Source organism: Diabrotica undecimpunctata, chromosome 1 (assembly GCF_040954645.1).
Source record: "Diabrotica undecimpunctata isolate CICGRU chromosome 1, icDiaUnde3, whole genome shotgun sequence".
Classification (NCBI taxonomy): Eukaryota; Metazoa; Arthropoda; class Insecta; order Coleoptera; family Chrysomelidae; genus Diabrotica; species Diabrotica undecimpunctata.
The window spans coordinates 34,813,394-34,829,180 of NC_092803.1; the positions used below are offsets into that span (position 1 = coordinate 34,813,394).

The window sequence follows — 15,787 nt, forward strand, 5'->3', positions numbered from 1 at the left end:
GCTCCTAACACTAAACCCGAAGACTTAAGAAACAGCCTTAGGACAAGTTTCCAGAAGTGACCTGTGAGCTTGTCGAGTCGAAACAACCAGACATTTATTCCTCAATGAAGGTCACTGTTAACCCAAATAATTTCAGAAAGGTTTGGAATAGAGAAGTGTGGCCCAGTGGTGCAGTAGTTTCCCGGATGTCTTCAGCAAAATAACCATGTTCAGGTTAGCCATCAATTTCAACTGATAGATAGCATGATGACAGAATAACCATATGTTTGATGGCAAAAGAATGTAAATTTTAATTTGATTTATGAAAAGACTGTTGATGAACAGTATGAATCACATTGGTGCTATTTATTTCAATTTGAAAAGAAGTTTGAGTGCTTTTCCTCTCAGTATAAGAAAAATTCACAATATATAGCCCCATTTTGATATATTTTTGCTTAAATGATTTATTAAGTAAATGTATTACTTTTTTATATAGAAGAAAATTAACTGCATTGATTCTCTAACACTTATTATTTCATGTTACAGTTTTAAACATTTATAATTTATAAAAATATGATACTTATATAAAATTTGAAATAAGATAAATATAAAGTTAAGTAATGTAAAAAAATCTTTTGTTTAAATAAATCAAAAATCATTCAAGTGATAAACCAGTAATTATTTTTTAACTTAACCTTCCACTGAGCCATATATATTTCATGAGCACTGTGATTTGATGTAATAAAACAATAGAATGGAATAGCTACATAAATTCAAATGACATCACAAAGAAATATGAATATTAAACTATTTTAAGTTAGGTATAACTGTCCTATCAGGGAATCTAGACCTTTGCAGGTTGTGGTTTATAATGGTATATTGTTTTCCAGTTTTATAGGTGATGGTCTGGAATTGTTTGTTTCTGATATTTTATCTGCAACTATAGCAGACACGATATATGGTTGTAACCATCAATAACTCACTGAAGATCCTACTTGAGTATTTGTCCTATTTATGTGACCCCTGGATCTTTCAGTTGGTCTGAATCAATATTGTAATCATGTTTAACAGGTTGACTGCTATGAGTACCAAATGTGGTACAATGTTAACTTGCCTTTTATGCTGCAGCTCTTCTAAAGCATGTTGACCCATGAGGGCACGACTGACTTTTGTGAGAACCTTTTGAGGGTTAATTAAGATCTTTTTAAGTATTTCACACCATTTTTAACCTGAGTACCTATGCCGTTTCCCTCGGGGGCCATGAGCACCACCTCTGGCACACTCAATAAAATACTCTCAATTCTAATATTTATGTGACACAAAGAAGAGGAGACCAAATTAAACCACAGGTTATAGCAGTGTATAATCTAGGAAAACCCTTCATAGATGTATTGGATCAAATCAATTCTTATAATTAATTTTCAAGGTCTTTTCACTTTATTTCAAAGTAACAAATAAAAACATAAAAATAACATAATTTAGAGAGGCTATTATTAAAGATATGCTTACTAAACATGATTGTGTAATGCCAGCTATTAAGGTAAACAATTTAATCAAATGTCCAAAAAGAAACCTCTGCAATCAATGTTATAAGGACATTACTACCAGGTATGGAAGAAAAACAGCACAAAAGGAGATTCCCTGTGTGTATTCAAACTATTCTACTTATATATATATATATATATATATATATATATATATATATATATATATATATATATATATATATATATATATATATTCTATAAAATATACTTACAAGCTGAGCAACTGCTGAGGTGCAAGGCATTTATTTTAGTAAGGTATAAGTACTGAGTACCAAATTTGGCCTTCAATATTTGAATTTATCTTCTGGACTGAGTACCATATATGGTAATCAAGTGACTGGTAATTTACAAAAAGGGAGGCTGGCAGTCAACCTGTTGAATGTAGATACACAATGCTCTCTATTTTCTGCTATTAAAAGTAGATGGAACTTATGTATCATTTCCACTCCAGCACAGTGGGATATATGATGGCCCCCTAGACAAGAAGCAAGTGACCCCATATGTTTCCTGATCATATTTTCTTATATTAATTATCCGCTAGTTTTCTATTAGGGATAGGGTTGTGCATTTGTCTGATTGGAGAATCTATTGTAACAGGCTGAATGTCTATGCCATTAAAAAAACTGATAGAAAAGACAGATAATTATTTATGCTTTCTAGTGAGTAATATGCCATCTTCTTTAAATAGCAATACATATATATTGAAATATCATAAGAATAATAATTGTTTTTTATGTCTTCAGTAAGTAATCAGTACATTTATAATGGTGAAAGATAGCTTTGGAAAATAAACACAATATTAATTAATTATGCTTGTCAAATAACTGGATATTTTTAAACTGGTGTTCTTTATATATATTAAAATATCACGTTCATAAAATATCCCATAAAAATCATGGTTTGATATCAATCCTCAATGTTAATATGGTAAAAAGAATGGCATCGAAAAAAAACACTTGAGCAGTAAAATTTTTAAATGTTGATAAGACAATGGATATTTACTGGAAAAGAAACATGACCCTCAATAAACAAAACTCTTAAAATGTTAAGTTACAGCCAAGAAACAATATAGAATAGAGACACTGATATCAAAATTATGGTAAAGGTAAGTAGGAAAAAAAGGCATAAGAGAACAATGGATGTAACTAAATGTATGCAGGTGGTGCAGTCAAAGTTGAGTAAAGAGAAAACAATGAAATAAGTACAGATAAAAAGAGGTTACCATGAATAGCAATTAAGAGAAAAATATTATAACAAACTCACTCCTATGGAAAATAGATAGAAATGTCTCCTTAATTGATTATTCCTGAAAATCTATTTAAGAAGCAAAAAATTGAAGAATGAATACAAAACAATAGATTCAAACATATATTATTATAATAAGTTTATCTGAAAACACTTATATAAAGCAATATGTTTACATTTGTGATGTGATAAATTGAAATAAAGTTAAGAGATAACTCACCATGTTGTAATTTTGAAATCCTAGCAGCTACAGCATATCTTCCAGCTGTGACAAGGCTGCGTCTAACACTGCCCATTTCTAAACTTTTCAAATATTTTCTTTTGGTTCACTTCTTTTTAGTTAACTCTACCAGTTACATGAAATCATCAAAATATTTTGGATTAGCATTTATAAAAATACCACTAAGTCAACTTGAATGACAGGACGTAATTTGTAGATAAAAGACAAATTTTACAAAAATTTCAAAGTATCCTTAAGCACTAACGACTGTAGAGTTTTAATTGAAAACGTAAATGAAATGATTTAAAATTTAAACTGGAAAAAGTCACTGAAATTCTGATGACTGTCAAACAAGTCAAACAGCCATAACAACCCGAACGAAACCACTTTCCTCCGACAGCACCACAGACTATCTGCTGCTGACGTATAACCTTGGCAACCTTGTTGGATATTTTATTGGTTTGTTTTTATTTGCGCAATTGCCAAAAATATTCAAGTCTGGTTTACAAATATGAATTATTTACATTAGACATCAGTAAAAAACAGAAATTTGCAAACAGAATATTTTTAAGCTTTTATAGAAATGTATTTTTAGCAGCTCGTCTCTTCATACTTTATTTGAAAAACTGATAAATATTAAAATAGATTTGCATAATTGCTTGTCTTTAAGTCAAACTTTAAGTAAAAAATATAATATTTATATACTTGTACTATCATATCTATCATATAGATTAAAATAATTAAAAACATAAAGAACTAACTTAGGTCTCAAATTCCTAATAAATATAAAAAATATGTAACTATGTATTATTAGCAATACTGAGTGAATTAATTATTGACATAAAATTAAATTTAATATTTGGTTTGCTAAAAATTAGTATTGTGAATTATATCGAATTTCGTATATTTTTTCATATTTATTTAAAGAATTTAAACCTATTATTAACTTGCAGGAAATGCCTGCAAATCTTGCAGATCGGGTATTAAAATATTGCACCATAAAGAATTTTAAGAATATTTAATAATATAAAATTACTTTTATAAATACTATATTTTATAAAAGTATTCATACTAATGAATAACTCCAAAGAATATAGACGCTTATCTATATTCTTTGATTTCGATAACACCTTAAATTTTGGACAAAATCATTTCTAAAGACTGGAAGGGTGGAAGGGATGTCTTTTTATTTTAGGAACTTTGAATAAAAGGGTTCTTGAACTGTGAGTGATAAAATAATTTGCCAAAAATTATTTCATTGCTATTTAAAATAGTATAATAGAAGTAATATAAATAATTAATATTTTATTTATAAAGCTTTATATAGGGAGCTGTAAATCTCAAATGATAGGTTAAAAAAAAGAAGACATTTTTCTTGACTTTAGACTAGCGTTACTAACTTCGCGTTTCTTCACTTGTCAAGGGGGACACGGGACGGGCCTATAATTCTAATAATATTTAAAATAAATTAAAATGGCAAATATTTTGAGGAAAATTGTGAGTATTTAATAATATAAATGAACGTTTTTGTTTTTTGGTAATAATAGCAGTAAATTAAGTTTGCCTTATTAAAAAAATCTATCTGCATGTGATTTTTTGGTACCCCTTCACCATGAGACTTTTTACAAATTTATCTAACATTAAAACCGAAACCTCGATATGGACAAAACTAATAAACTATTTTAATAGAACTCCGTCAAATCGGCAGCCAAATGAAATTGATTTAGTAAGTGATTATATAACCAAATTGGTAGAAAAACATTTCAAGAAGCCCTAATGCCTCTGTACACTTAAACTTGTTTTTATTTTAGACTACATCACAAGCTTTGGGTAGCAGATTATTTAGTAGTGAAGTTAAAAAATGTACACTTATACCTGGAGATGGGATTGGTCCTGAAATTTCAGCTGCTGTGCAGAAAATCTTCCAAGCTGCCAGTGTGCCTATTGAATGGGAAAGTGTAGATGTGACACCAGTTAGGGTAAGTAATTTCTCAGTTAAAAATGTTAATTATATTTTTAATATTCATAGACATTATTCAGTACCTACAGCTAGTCTTCCGAGAATCCAAGCAGTACATAGGACACTTTAAAGTACAACATTGTTTAATAAATAAATAGATAGATAAATAAAGCAGAGTAGTTATATGAGTTAAAAAACTACTTATACTATCAAATTATATTAAAATAAATTAAATGAATTCAAAATAAAGATAATATGAACATTTTTCAACTCCAAGAAAATATTAACATCATTTCAAAAGGTTAAGTAAAGAAACTGATAGATTTTTAGTCATTACTGGTGATTGACACTTCGATATTGCCACTTCTCTCATAAATAGAGAAACTGTACATTTTTGTAAACATGCTAGTTATTTGAGCTACCAGGCCTACACTCCTCTGTTTAATTTCACTTTTTCACAATTTTCATAATATAATGACATCTATGCAATCTCTTTATTAGTGCTTGTATCCCTATATATTTTCTCACCTGTAAATGAAAATTACTCTCCTTTCTTTTTTCTAAAAATTTAAGTTACAAAAATGTCTGGAATTGTAGATGTGCAATGTTGAACATTTTATCATTTGCATGTGTTGTAAGCTATATCTATCCATAGTAATTAGTCAAAACAGACTGAATAAATGACCTCGACTTTGACAGATGTAGCTTTAACAATATGGCCACTACCAACTCTCAAAGTTTGGAAGTCCCTATTGGAACACCTTATACATATACATATACAATGGATCAGAAATAAGGTTATGGTTTATAACAAAAGGTAAGAGGAAGTTGTTGTTTTAAGTAATAAAAAATAAGTTTTTTGTTCCTACAAGATTGTAACTTATAATGTATATTAATTATCCTCACTCCTCTTTAATTTGTATTCTGAAAACATCTTCACAAAAGCTCTGAATGATACTAATGCTGTAATCAAAATCAACAGCAATACAATTAATAATTTAAGACATACCAACAATACAGTGAACTCCACCAAATTACAGATATAATTGTCAAATGTGGTGAGTGTTATGTCCTACTTATACATGAACACTATCAAAACTAAACTTATGTTTTTCTCAACAGTGCCAACATAAGCTTTTTTCCCAATAGCATTGTTGAACAAGTATCATCATTCAGATACCTGAGAGCACACATGATCAAAGAGCATAGCTAATGTACATTAGACAGGATCGAAAATGTTTTAAAAACTTATAAATCTATTTTGGATAATTTTAAAACTTTAATAAAAATTTTATACCATTTTACAAAGGAAGTTTTGACTTCATTGTAAGTTGCCAACCACTGGGAATCTCCCTTTTAAATTTTATATTTATGTCGCTTTCATCAATTACGAAAAGGGTTTCAATGGGATAAAGCCAGGAACGCTTTTGAACTATTACGAACCAAAGGCATTGATGGTAGATATTTACTTATCATAGAAAACTTATATTGGAAGCTGTTGTATGAATCGATGGGAGATTAACCAACGATTGTTACATTTAAAGAGGTGTTAGACAGGGATGAATTCTACTCCTGCTGTTAGTTAATATCAACTCAGATATAATTTTCAAACAGGCTTTGCCTTGCTGTTATTAATAATCTTATTAGATACGCAGACGACATTGTTATCTTATGTGATAGTCTCCAGAGCCTTCAAGAGTTGTTACATTGAGTAAACACGAGAGGAAGTCAGAGGAGAGAAGTTAGAAATGAATATTTCTAACACAAAATTTATGATATTCAGTGGACAACCTCATGACAATGTTTCTCTACATTACAGACGACAGTTCTCCCCCATCATTACAGGTAGGTAAACAAAATATAGAGAGTTACTCACTTTAAATATCTGGTATGCTACATTACAGATGACCAATTAGACCTAAGTAAAGGGATCAAGTGCAGAATTAAGCAGCTCGCACAGCGTTTCCAAAAATGAAATCATTCTTCTGTGACTACAGCTAAAATTAGGTCAAAGAATGATCAAATGCTATATTTGGTCAAAGGCTGATACGATCAATTGCCTAGACGTCTTTGAGTTGTGATTGCATAAAAGAGTGCTCCAAATACTTTGGACTTTCCAACATATTGAAAAAAGAATGATTTAATACCTAGGCCATGTTCTTAGAGGAGACCGGTACAGAATCCTTCAGCTTATCATGAAAGGTAACATAAAGGGCGCAGAGGATCTGGAAGGAAGCAGAAGCCATGACTCAAGAATATTCGTGGTTGGACAGGAATACACAGTGCAGAACGACTATTTCGATTAGCGAAGACCACAAACAATTCACCAATGTAATTGCCAACGTTGTGGGGACTTAAAATGGTACCGAAAGAAGAAGATATTTACCTCATAATTTTATTTTTAATTTTTCTTAAGAATGCGATTTGTATGTAAGGATGGGACCAAGTGAGGAAGATGTAAAAAATTGTAAGATTAGCAGTAAAAGTTTGTTATTACAGTATATACTGCAATAATAAATAAAACAAGAGTTAGAAATCTCTTGTTTTGTTTATTATTACCGCAAATGTAATTAAACAATAACAAAGTTATTTTACTGAGTTTCTGGTACTTTTCGCAACATAATTATTAGTTTTAGCTAAAAATGGTCACTTTGGTGTCACATGAAGTTTAGGAAGGAGGAGGGGATGTCCAAAGATGGACTGAGAAAAACACTATATGACAAAAGAGGAATAAGAACAAAAAGGGGATTAAAAAGATACATAAGCAAAGATATATATGATCTGGCTTGTGAGTGAAGAGGGGGAGCATGTGGGTGAAGCAGATTTTAATATTGTTTTTTTCCAACAAATGAAAATTTTTTACACTGTTTCAAGTTGTTTTCTGTATTCTCTCAGTTTTGCAATCTGCTAATAGGATCATACCACAAAAATAGAGAAAATAAAAATAATAACCTTCAAAAGCATTCTTACTAATATCCAATAATATCGCAATTACTAGGAAAACATTAAATGATCATGTACATTTGTTGACAAAAAAAAACCTTGAAATTGGCCTCTGATGTTAGAAATTAAAAAAATCTTATCAATTCCACATGTTTATATTTTCATATTAAAAGGTTAATTTTCAATGTTTATGTCTACGCAACTGCTATTAAATGAAAACAATAATAATTTCTATGCATCTTAAAATATTTTATTCTTGCATACATTCATATGATGGATGTATAGTGGTTCATTAATGCACATATCAACTTTAATATTTAATAGATGTAGAATAAAGATATGATTTATAAAAACAATCTTTGCTGACATAAATTGTATTTAGTTATGTCTAGAAATTTGTTTCTGTTTTGGATAATTTTAATATTAATTTATTATTGGGAATAAAAAATTTGAGGAATATTAAGCTGAAGACTCGATTGAATTTGATATGGAAAATCTCATATTTGACTATAAAAAGCAATGTGATATTGAATTGGAATGGACCATTGGTGTACCAATATAGCAAACTCTGAAATGTACTTTGAGGCACCAAGATAACAAAAAGTAGAACTATGAACGTTATGTAATGGAGCAATGTAATAAAAATATGTAAATATAAAACAATAGGATTATAGAAATGTAACAAAATTGAAGGATGGCTAGAAAGCTATGTCAGAGAATGACCAATACACATTCAAGGGAGGATTCAGCCAATTTGCATGCCATTCAGAGACAGTTAAATGAGAATATATGTGCAAAGTAGATAAAAATGTTTAAATTGAACAGAATATGAATAATGAAGTCAGGAAGTTGCTATAATAAATGTGTGGGCGCCAGGAAAGTATCAACAGATACTTCCCAAAGTATATTATACTTCTAGGGTTGTTCAATTGCTGAAAGCAAAAAGAGTAACTAATAAAACATCTAGTATGTACAACCCAATTGAATCCCTACTTAACTTTATTAATATTTACGGGTACAAAGTAAAATTAGCCCCCCAATAATAAATACCCTAACTTTAAATTGTAATGATTATGCCAATGAAAAGAGTGAAAATACAATGAATAGATAGTCTACTAACCTACTAGAAAGAGTATTTTTGTAACGTCTATGTTCGATCCAAGAAATATCAGCAAGTAAAATGGAGATTTACCCTGATGGGGTAAATTCCTAGTATATTAATATTTGAAGACAAAACAGTATAATACTATCTACGGTTAGTTGTGTATACAGTTAACTGACAGACCAGAGATAATAGGGGTATTACACCATCCCCTGATATATAAATTTATTATTAATAATCAAAATGACTGCTAATTATTATTACATAAAGTTACTTGTAATGATTAAAAATAAATATCGAATTTGAAACCTTGAGGAGATTACATAATATAAAATAGTAAATATAATTCAAAAGATGTATCCACTGAATAAATTAAAATTATCAAATCCATAACAAGTAATTCATAAAAAAAAATGGAGTTTTCCCTGCCAGTTTCGGTTAAGCCTGGAGGTGTACAACATAGGAGAACTCCTACTCTGATGAACTAAAGACTAATCCTTGGTGGAAATGATACCCAAAAAATAGTCCAACTTAAATCCACGATTCTTCCCTGTTTGACTTCCAAGTGAGGTGTTTATCTAGCTGGTGTTAGGGTTGGGAGGGTTGGCGGCCAGATGATGCAATAAATCCCACAAAAACAACAAAAATAATATATATATATATATATATATATATATATATATATATATATATATATAAAATGTCCCGTTCATAGCGTAATCCGCCTTTGGGTTCCCGTTCTCCAAGCCTGTCTATTCTGCCAGTCTTCTAAATAACTAAATAAAGAAAGATTGTATGTTATATTAAGTATATTATACACGAAGATTAGGAATACACTCAATATGTTTACAGATTGGATTATTAAAATTCTGCATATGCTGCTATTTCTTGTTTAAAGCTTTCGCCTAAAATTGAGGCTCCCACATTTGCTTCCAGTTTGTACCGAAATGTTTGTTTAATAGCTCATTTACATCTTTAAGTTTTGTTTCTTTGACCTTTGCACTTGGTGGTAAAATTGTATGATTTATACCAGTCAATGCTTTACCTTTCCTGGTTATTGACAACGAAGTTCTAGTATCAGATTTGTAGAACATCTCTCCTTGAACAAGAATTCTGTATCCTTGTAAACTCTTCTCTCGTAATATAATTCTAGACGATTTGCTGATTTGAAAATGCCAACTTGGGAACCCTTTCAATCTGTCCATTTTTTCAGTTTTCCAATTCTTCTCAATACTTTAAATTCTGGATGTTTAATTACAGATGTACATTCACCAAATATATCAAAATATTCTTGGGGTTAAAGTATTGTCGTTTTTCTTCCTACCATTTTTTTCAATATTGCCAAAAACTCGATCAGCAGCTAAAAAGCTATGGCATGTAATTGAATACACAAGTTGAATTTTATTAATATTAATAGGAGCATCATTAGCAAGCCAGGTTTGACACATAAATACAAGTGTCGAATTTTTATTTTGTCCCCCTCATATATTAGATGCACTGTATCTATTTCAGAGGGGAAATTTGTGTGTTTTAGCATATGATATATTGCTGTAGCAATTTCGCATGGACCTTTTGGTCGATCAGTTCGGTCCATGTGTATGTAAACACATTATCTTAGTAAGTTTTGTTTTTGAAGAACCTTATACTATTGCAAAATTATATACGTAGAGTTCTCTCGAAAAATATTCCGCTTGATTGGGTATTATTGGTAAGGGCATATTTTTCTGACAGTCAAGACTAGAAGTGTAAACATAAGGACTTTCATTTTTTATTAGGTATATCAAACAAACTTTTAGCTCTTAATTTATTTAGCCGAAACTCAGTAATTTTGTTAACTTTTTCTTGTTCATTCTCGCATCATTTTATAGTTTCTCTCAAACAAAGACAGATGAAGCAGACATCTGTATCAGGTGAACCAAACCCAATATTATATTTTGTGTTAAATATATTACGAAAAATACAATCTCTTACTTTCAACTCTTACGACACAGTTTTTTAATATTAAGTTCTGGATCTAAGTACACTCTTACTCTTGAGGATGACCTGCAATAATGTGGTTCGTTACATTAAGTGATTATAAATTCTTTAATTTTTATTCTGTTAGTATTTTTTAAATGGTACGCTCTGTCACTGCCCCTTCGATCGGTAGGCATTGTTCCTAATTTATGAAATTTCTTCATTACACCTAAAGCTCGGTGTTTGGAAATACCAAGGAGGCCTATGAAGGCCTTTCTACATATGGGTATTTTTTGTGTATTAAGAGCAGTGTATATAAAATATTTTACACTCACTTTCCTTCCTTTTTTCTCTGTATGTATACCCACATTATTGGTTTATTAAAATTATTCAACATTACTGCATTACTGTAATATTTGAGAAAAGAAAATTTCAAATAATTTTGAAATTCTTCGTCACTGGTTTACCATATTACTTTGGAGATTATCAGTCGTGTCATTAAAACTGTGCTATAAATAATTTTCAATCGAAATATAATTAATATTTTTCCCAAATTATTAGTGATTATTAAGTGTTTTTATTGTTGTAGGGCCCCGATGGAAAGTTTGGTATTCCTCAAGCTGCTATTGACTCAGTCAACAAAAATAAAATCGGTCTGAAAGGTCCTCTCATGACCCCCGTAGGAAAAGGACACAGATCTTTAAATCTTGCTCTCAGAAAAGAATTCAATCTTTATGCCAACGTTAGGCCCTGCAGGAGTTTAGAGGGGTACGGATATTTTAACCACAGAAAAATATTAAATTATTATACATTGATTTGTAATAACGAAATATTTATATTTTAGATATAAAACTTTGTATGACCATGTAGATGTTGTGACCATTCGTGAAAACACTGAAGGTGAATATTCTGGTATTGAACACGAAATTGTTGACGGGGTCGTACAGAGTATCAAATTGATAACAGAGGACGCCTCCAGGAGGGTAGCTGAATTCGCTTTCCAATATGCCAAAGAGAATAATAGAAAGAAAGTTACTGCAGTACACAAAGCTAATATTATGTAAGTCTCACGAGTATATTAGCACACTTAACTTTTCAAATGCTTGTTTATTATCAAAAAATCTTCTGACATGCCCAGTAGATGTGATATAAGTGCTTCACTCATATTATTAGTATTCTGTATCAAAGTTCCAGAACTAACAAACTGCGATTTATCGAGAGTACTTCATTTTTGATAAAAGTAAGAAAGAAGAGCGTAACCTTTTTTATTTACAATATCTATTGTTATTGTATTAACGTGGCTCATTAAAGAAGCCTCAAGATTTAATAAACAGTGGAAATTAATGTTACTTCTTTATCTTTTCTATATTACGGGCATAACCTTCGGACACATCAATGTCTAAAGTTATGTAGACATTATTTATGTTCCAAATTTGAACTATGTATTTATCATATTACTTTTTTTTATTTTTTAGGCGTATGTCTGACGGTCTTTTCTTAAGATGCTGTAGAGAAATGGCGAAAAAACATCCCGAAGTCAAGTTTGAAGAGAAATATTTGGACACAGTATGTTTGAATATGGTGCAAGATCCCACTCAATATGATGTATTGGTAATGCCTAATCTATATGGTGATATCTTGTCTGATATGTGTGCAGGTCTTGTTGGAGGATTAGGTCTTACTCCTTCTGGTAACATCGGCCTTAACGGTGCTCTATTTGAGTCGGTAAGATTTAGATTGTTTTGTAAAAATAATGTAATCATATGTCAAGTGTCATTTATATACGTGTACCATACACATAACTATCCACAAACATAGGTGTATATTCATTAAGTACAGTCGCTGCTCATATTATTAGACTCCCTTAGCAAATTTTGGTTTTCTTTGATTCATAATCAATTATAATGATAATTATATTAGCAATATATAAGAGGATTTCATAAATGATAGTATTAACCTTTTTGTATATTTATTGGACAAAAATTACTACAATACCAATATTTTCTCAATCCACCATTGGCTTTAAGAAATGCAGCTACTCTTCGAGACATGTTATTTATGCATCCTGCTGCTATTTCTTTTAAATAATCATTATGGTTCCAATAAAAATTATTCTTTCTATCAACTGAACCTTGTTTGCTATTACTTGCTCGACCAATTTCCTTTTTAGGCACTCCCAGACATTTTCGATGGGGTTTATGTCTGGTGAGTTGCCGGGCCATGGTAATAGAGGAATTTATTGTCCCATGAAAAAACTTAATGCTTTTAGTTGTATGGCACGGTGCTCCATCCTGCATAAAGACCGTGCTACCAGTACCAAACAATTCGTTCGTTGGTAGAACCAATCTTATCTGCAAGACTATTTATAAACTGGTCCTGTCGCATGGAACTGACGTAACAGGACGTTTCTCTTTAAGTTTTTGTTTCAATCTTCAAACTGACGATTGAGGTACACATTTTCTTGTTACTTCTCTTTGAATGTATTCGGTATTTTCTAATAGCGCAGTAAGAGAATAGATTTGCTCAATAGAAAGATCTTTATATTTACCCATCTGAAAAAATTCCAATCTGAAATTAATCGTCTTGTTTAATGATGAGAAATATTCAAAACTAACATTCTTCCTTCTCCTAAGTGCCTTCTCTGTTGAGGTTGGCGATCAATATGGCAAATTTCTCTCTGTTCTGGGCTTGATGAATTAATTCATTTCCTCTTGTGTGGGTCCAATCTCTGATGTTTCGTAGCCAAGATTTTTTCTTTCGTCCTATGCCCCTTTTACCTTCAATCTTGCCTTCTAATATTACCTGGAGCTGCTCAAATTCCCTATGGCGCATTATGTGTCTAGATATGACGTCTTTCTAATTTTGATAGTATTGGCCAGATGAGGGCATGTGTTCATTGCTCTCAGTACTTCTTCATTCGTAGTTCTGACTAAAAACTAACATTACTATAGAATAATATCAGCACTCATTACTGCAAATTGACTAGAAAACACCACTAATTTAAGTTAAAAAAAAAAGTTGGAAAAAGTCGAGTTACTGCACACTTTTAGCACGTTTTATTACCATCTGTAAAATTTTGACAATTCAATCAAAAAGTCTCACCATTTTTAACTTAATTATGTAGCATAAGCATTATTATTCACTAATTTTTATCTAACCCATTCAGCAGCCCTGTATCATTGTGAAGATATTTTTAAGGAGCTTGAAATTTAAAAAAAACTGAAATTCATAGGGTTATTCTAATAATTTATGCAGATATTGTAGTTACTTTTTTTTGTAATTTTTTGTTGCTTTCTTTAGGTACATGGAACAGCTCCAGACATTGCTGGCCAAGACAAAGCCAACCCCACCGCCCTGCTCCTTTCAGCCGTCATGATGCTGAGGTATATGGGCCTTAACAGCCATGCGTCCAAGATCGAAAACGCCTGCTTCGAGACCATCAAGGAAGCCAAATACCTAACAGGCGATTTGGGAGGCAAAGCCAAATGTTCAGAGTTCACAAACAGCATTTGCGAGAAAATAGCATAAGTTCCTAAAGGAAAAACGTCGCAGTAACCCTCGTTAAAGAAGATAGACGTTAGTGTGTTGATTTTAATAATATTTGTACATAATAAGCAAAACATTTTTTTGTAGTAGGCTAGCGAGCGAGGGTGTCTTTTTTGTAACATGCTCAGTATTCATCATCAAAATAAAGTTTCTCATTACGTTTAGGCCCTACCTAGTATTTCTTTATTACTGTGAAACTTAGTTACCCCCTGGATATTTTTTATATTCAATAGGATGTATTTTTATTTATTTTTGCGTCCGTTGTAAACATATTTATATAATATTTATTTAAAACGTTTCGTTGCTAAATTAAAGATTTACCTGTTCATTGAATAGTTTCTTTAACCTCCCGATCATTAGGAAAAGCAGTAAATAATTAAGGTATTCCTTAAAACAATCTACATGCCAACACGTAAACAACAAGTAAAAAAAGATGTCGAGAAGCTTGAAATACGGAGGATAATAGAGCATACCAGTTTCCGTCTTTAAAAGTTAAGGAATCTGTTTACCTGCTCTATACACCCAGTAATATGCAATTTGGATTTTAATCAACAGCATAAGACGATTTTTTTAGAATTTTTTAACTACGAATGACATCTGCAAGATATTCTCCGACGGCTTATACCCGTATATTCGTCTAAATGCATACGTGAAAGAACTGCTAGGTGGGCACAAAAGTATGTTCAAATATGTCTACAATAGACCACATCTTCACGTTACTTCATATATTAGAAAAAAACTAGAGTTCAGTCATGAAGATCAAGTGTGCAATAGTAAACAAGAACCTGCTAGGTTTTCTGGAATGTAACGGAAATTCCATAGAACGCGTTCAGAAGTACAAATATTAGAGCTGCAGACTTATTGAAAAATTGGACTGCACACAAAAGCTAAGATTCTGACTAGAACAAAGTCGAGCCGCTTTTATAAGAATGAAAATTGTACGATGTAGTCTCTATATCGGTCTACCTTCAAAGATTTGCAATCTTCGATGTTACACATACAGTAGAAAACGATAGAATCCAGGAAAAACTAGAATATGGAAAACTCACATAACTCTGAAGTACACTGGTAAATTTTTTGTACCACTAAAAATTAGCCCCATGTTGCACAACGGTCCATAAAACGTACCACCTAACAAAATAGATTTATCGTTCGGCACAGCGACGGCTAAAATGTACCACTATACTGAACCGCCTAATAAACATGTTTAAAACACGTGCCAGAAATATTTTCCATAAATTTGTCTTTAGATATCAGTTGCAATCATAGATAAATAATATATATGGTTG

The 15,787-nt window shown here is 31.2% G+C and overlaps 2 protein-coding genes across 6 annotated transcripts in view; one reads left to right on the forward strand and one right to left on the reverse strand.

The window, feature by feature from the left end:
- The window catches only part of ClpX (Caseinolytic protease chaperone subunit), a 52,701-nt gene extending 49,292 nt beyond the window's left edge, over positions 1-3,409 (reverse strand). For 2 of the 4 annotated variants that reach the window (XM_072540437.1, XM_072540428.1), the window contains exon 1: positions 2,992-3,409. In XM_072540437.1, the coding sequence (XP_072396538.1) occupies positions 2,992-3,067 (76 nt within the window). In that variant the 5' untranslated portion in view covers positions 3,068-3,409. The remainder of the gene's footprint in view (positions 1-2,991) is intronic. The other 2 variants (XM_072540446.1, XM_072540419.1) reach the window with 1 other exon arrangement.
- A 957-nt stretch (positions 3,410-4,366) lies between these two features.
- Idh3a (isocitrate dehydrogenase [NAD] subunit alpha, mitochondrial) lies at positions 4,367-14,826 on the forward strand. 2 transcript variants are annotated; one of them, XM_072540475.1, is made up of 6 exons: positions 4,367-4,488; positions 4,803-4,970; positions 11,542-11,720; positions 11,797-12,012; positions 12,428-12,677; positions 14,253-14,826. In XM_072540475.1, the coding sequence occupies exons 1-6, from the start codon at positions 4,465-4,467 to the stop codon at positions 14,478-14,480; spliced, it is 1,065 nt and encodes a 354-aa protein (XP_072396576.1). In that variant the 5' UTR covers positions 4,367-4,464; the 3' UTR covers positions 14,481-14,826. The 2 variants fall into 2 exon arrangements, with proteins under 2 accessions (XP_072396576.1, XP_072396567.1); XM_072540466.1 differs by lacking the exon at positions 4,367-4,488 and adding an exon at positions 4,506-4,717.
- Positions 14,827-15,787: the final 961 nt, after the last annotated feature.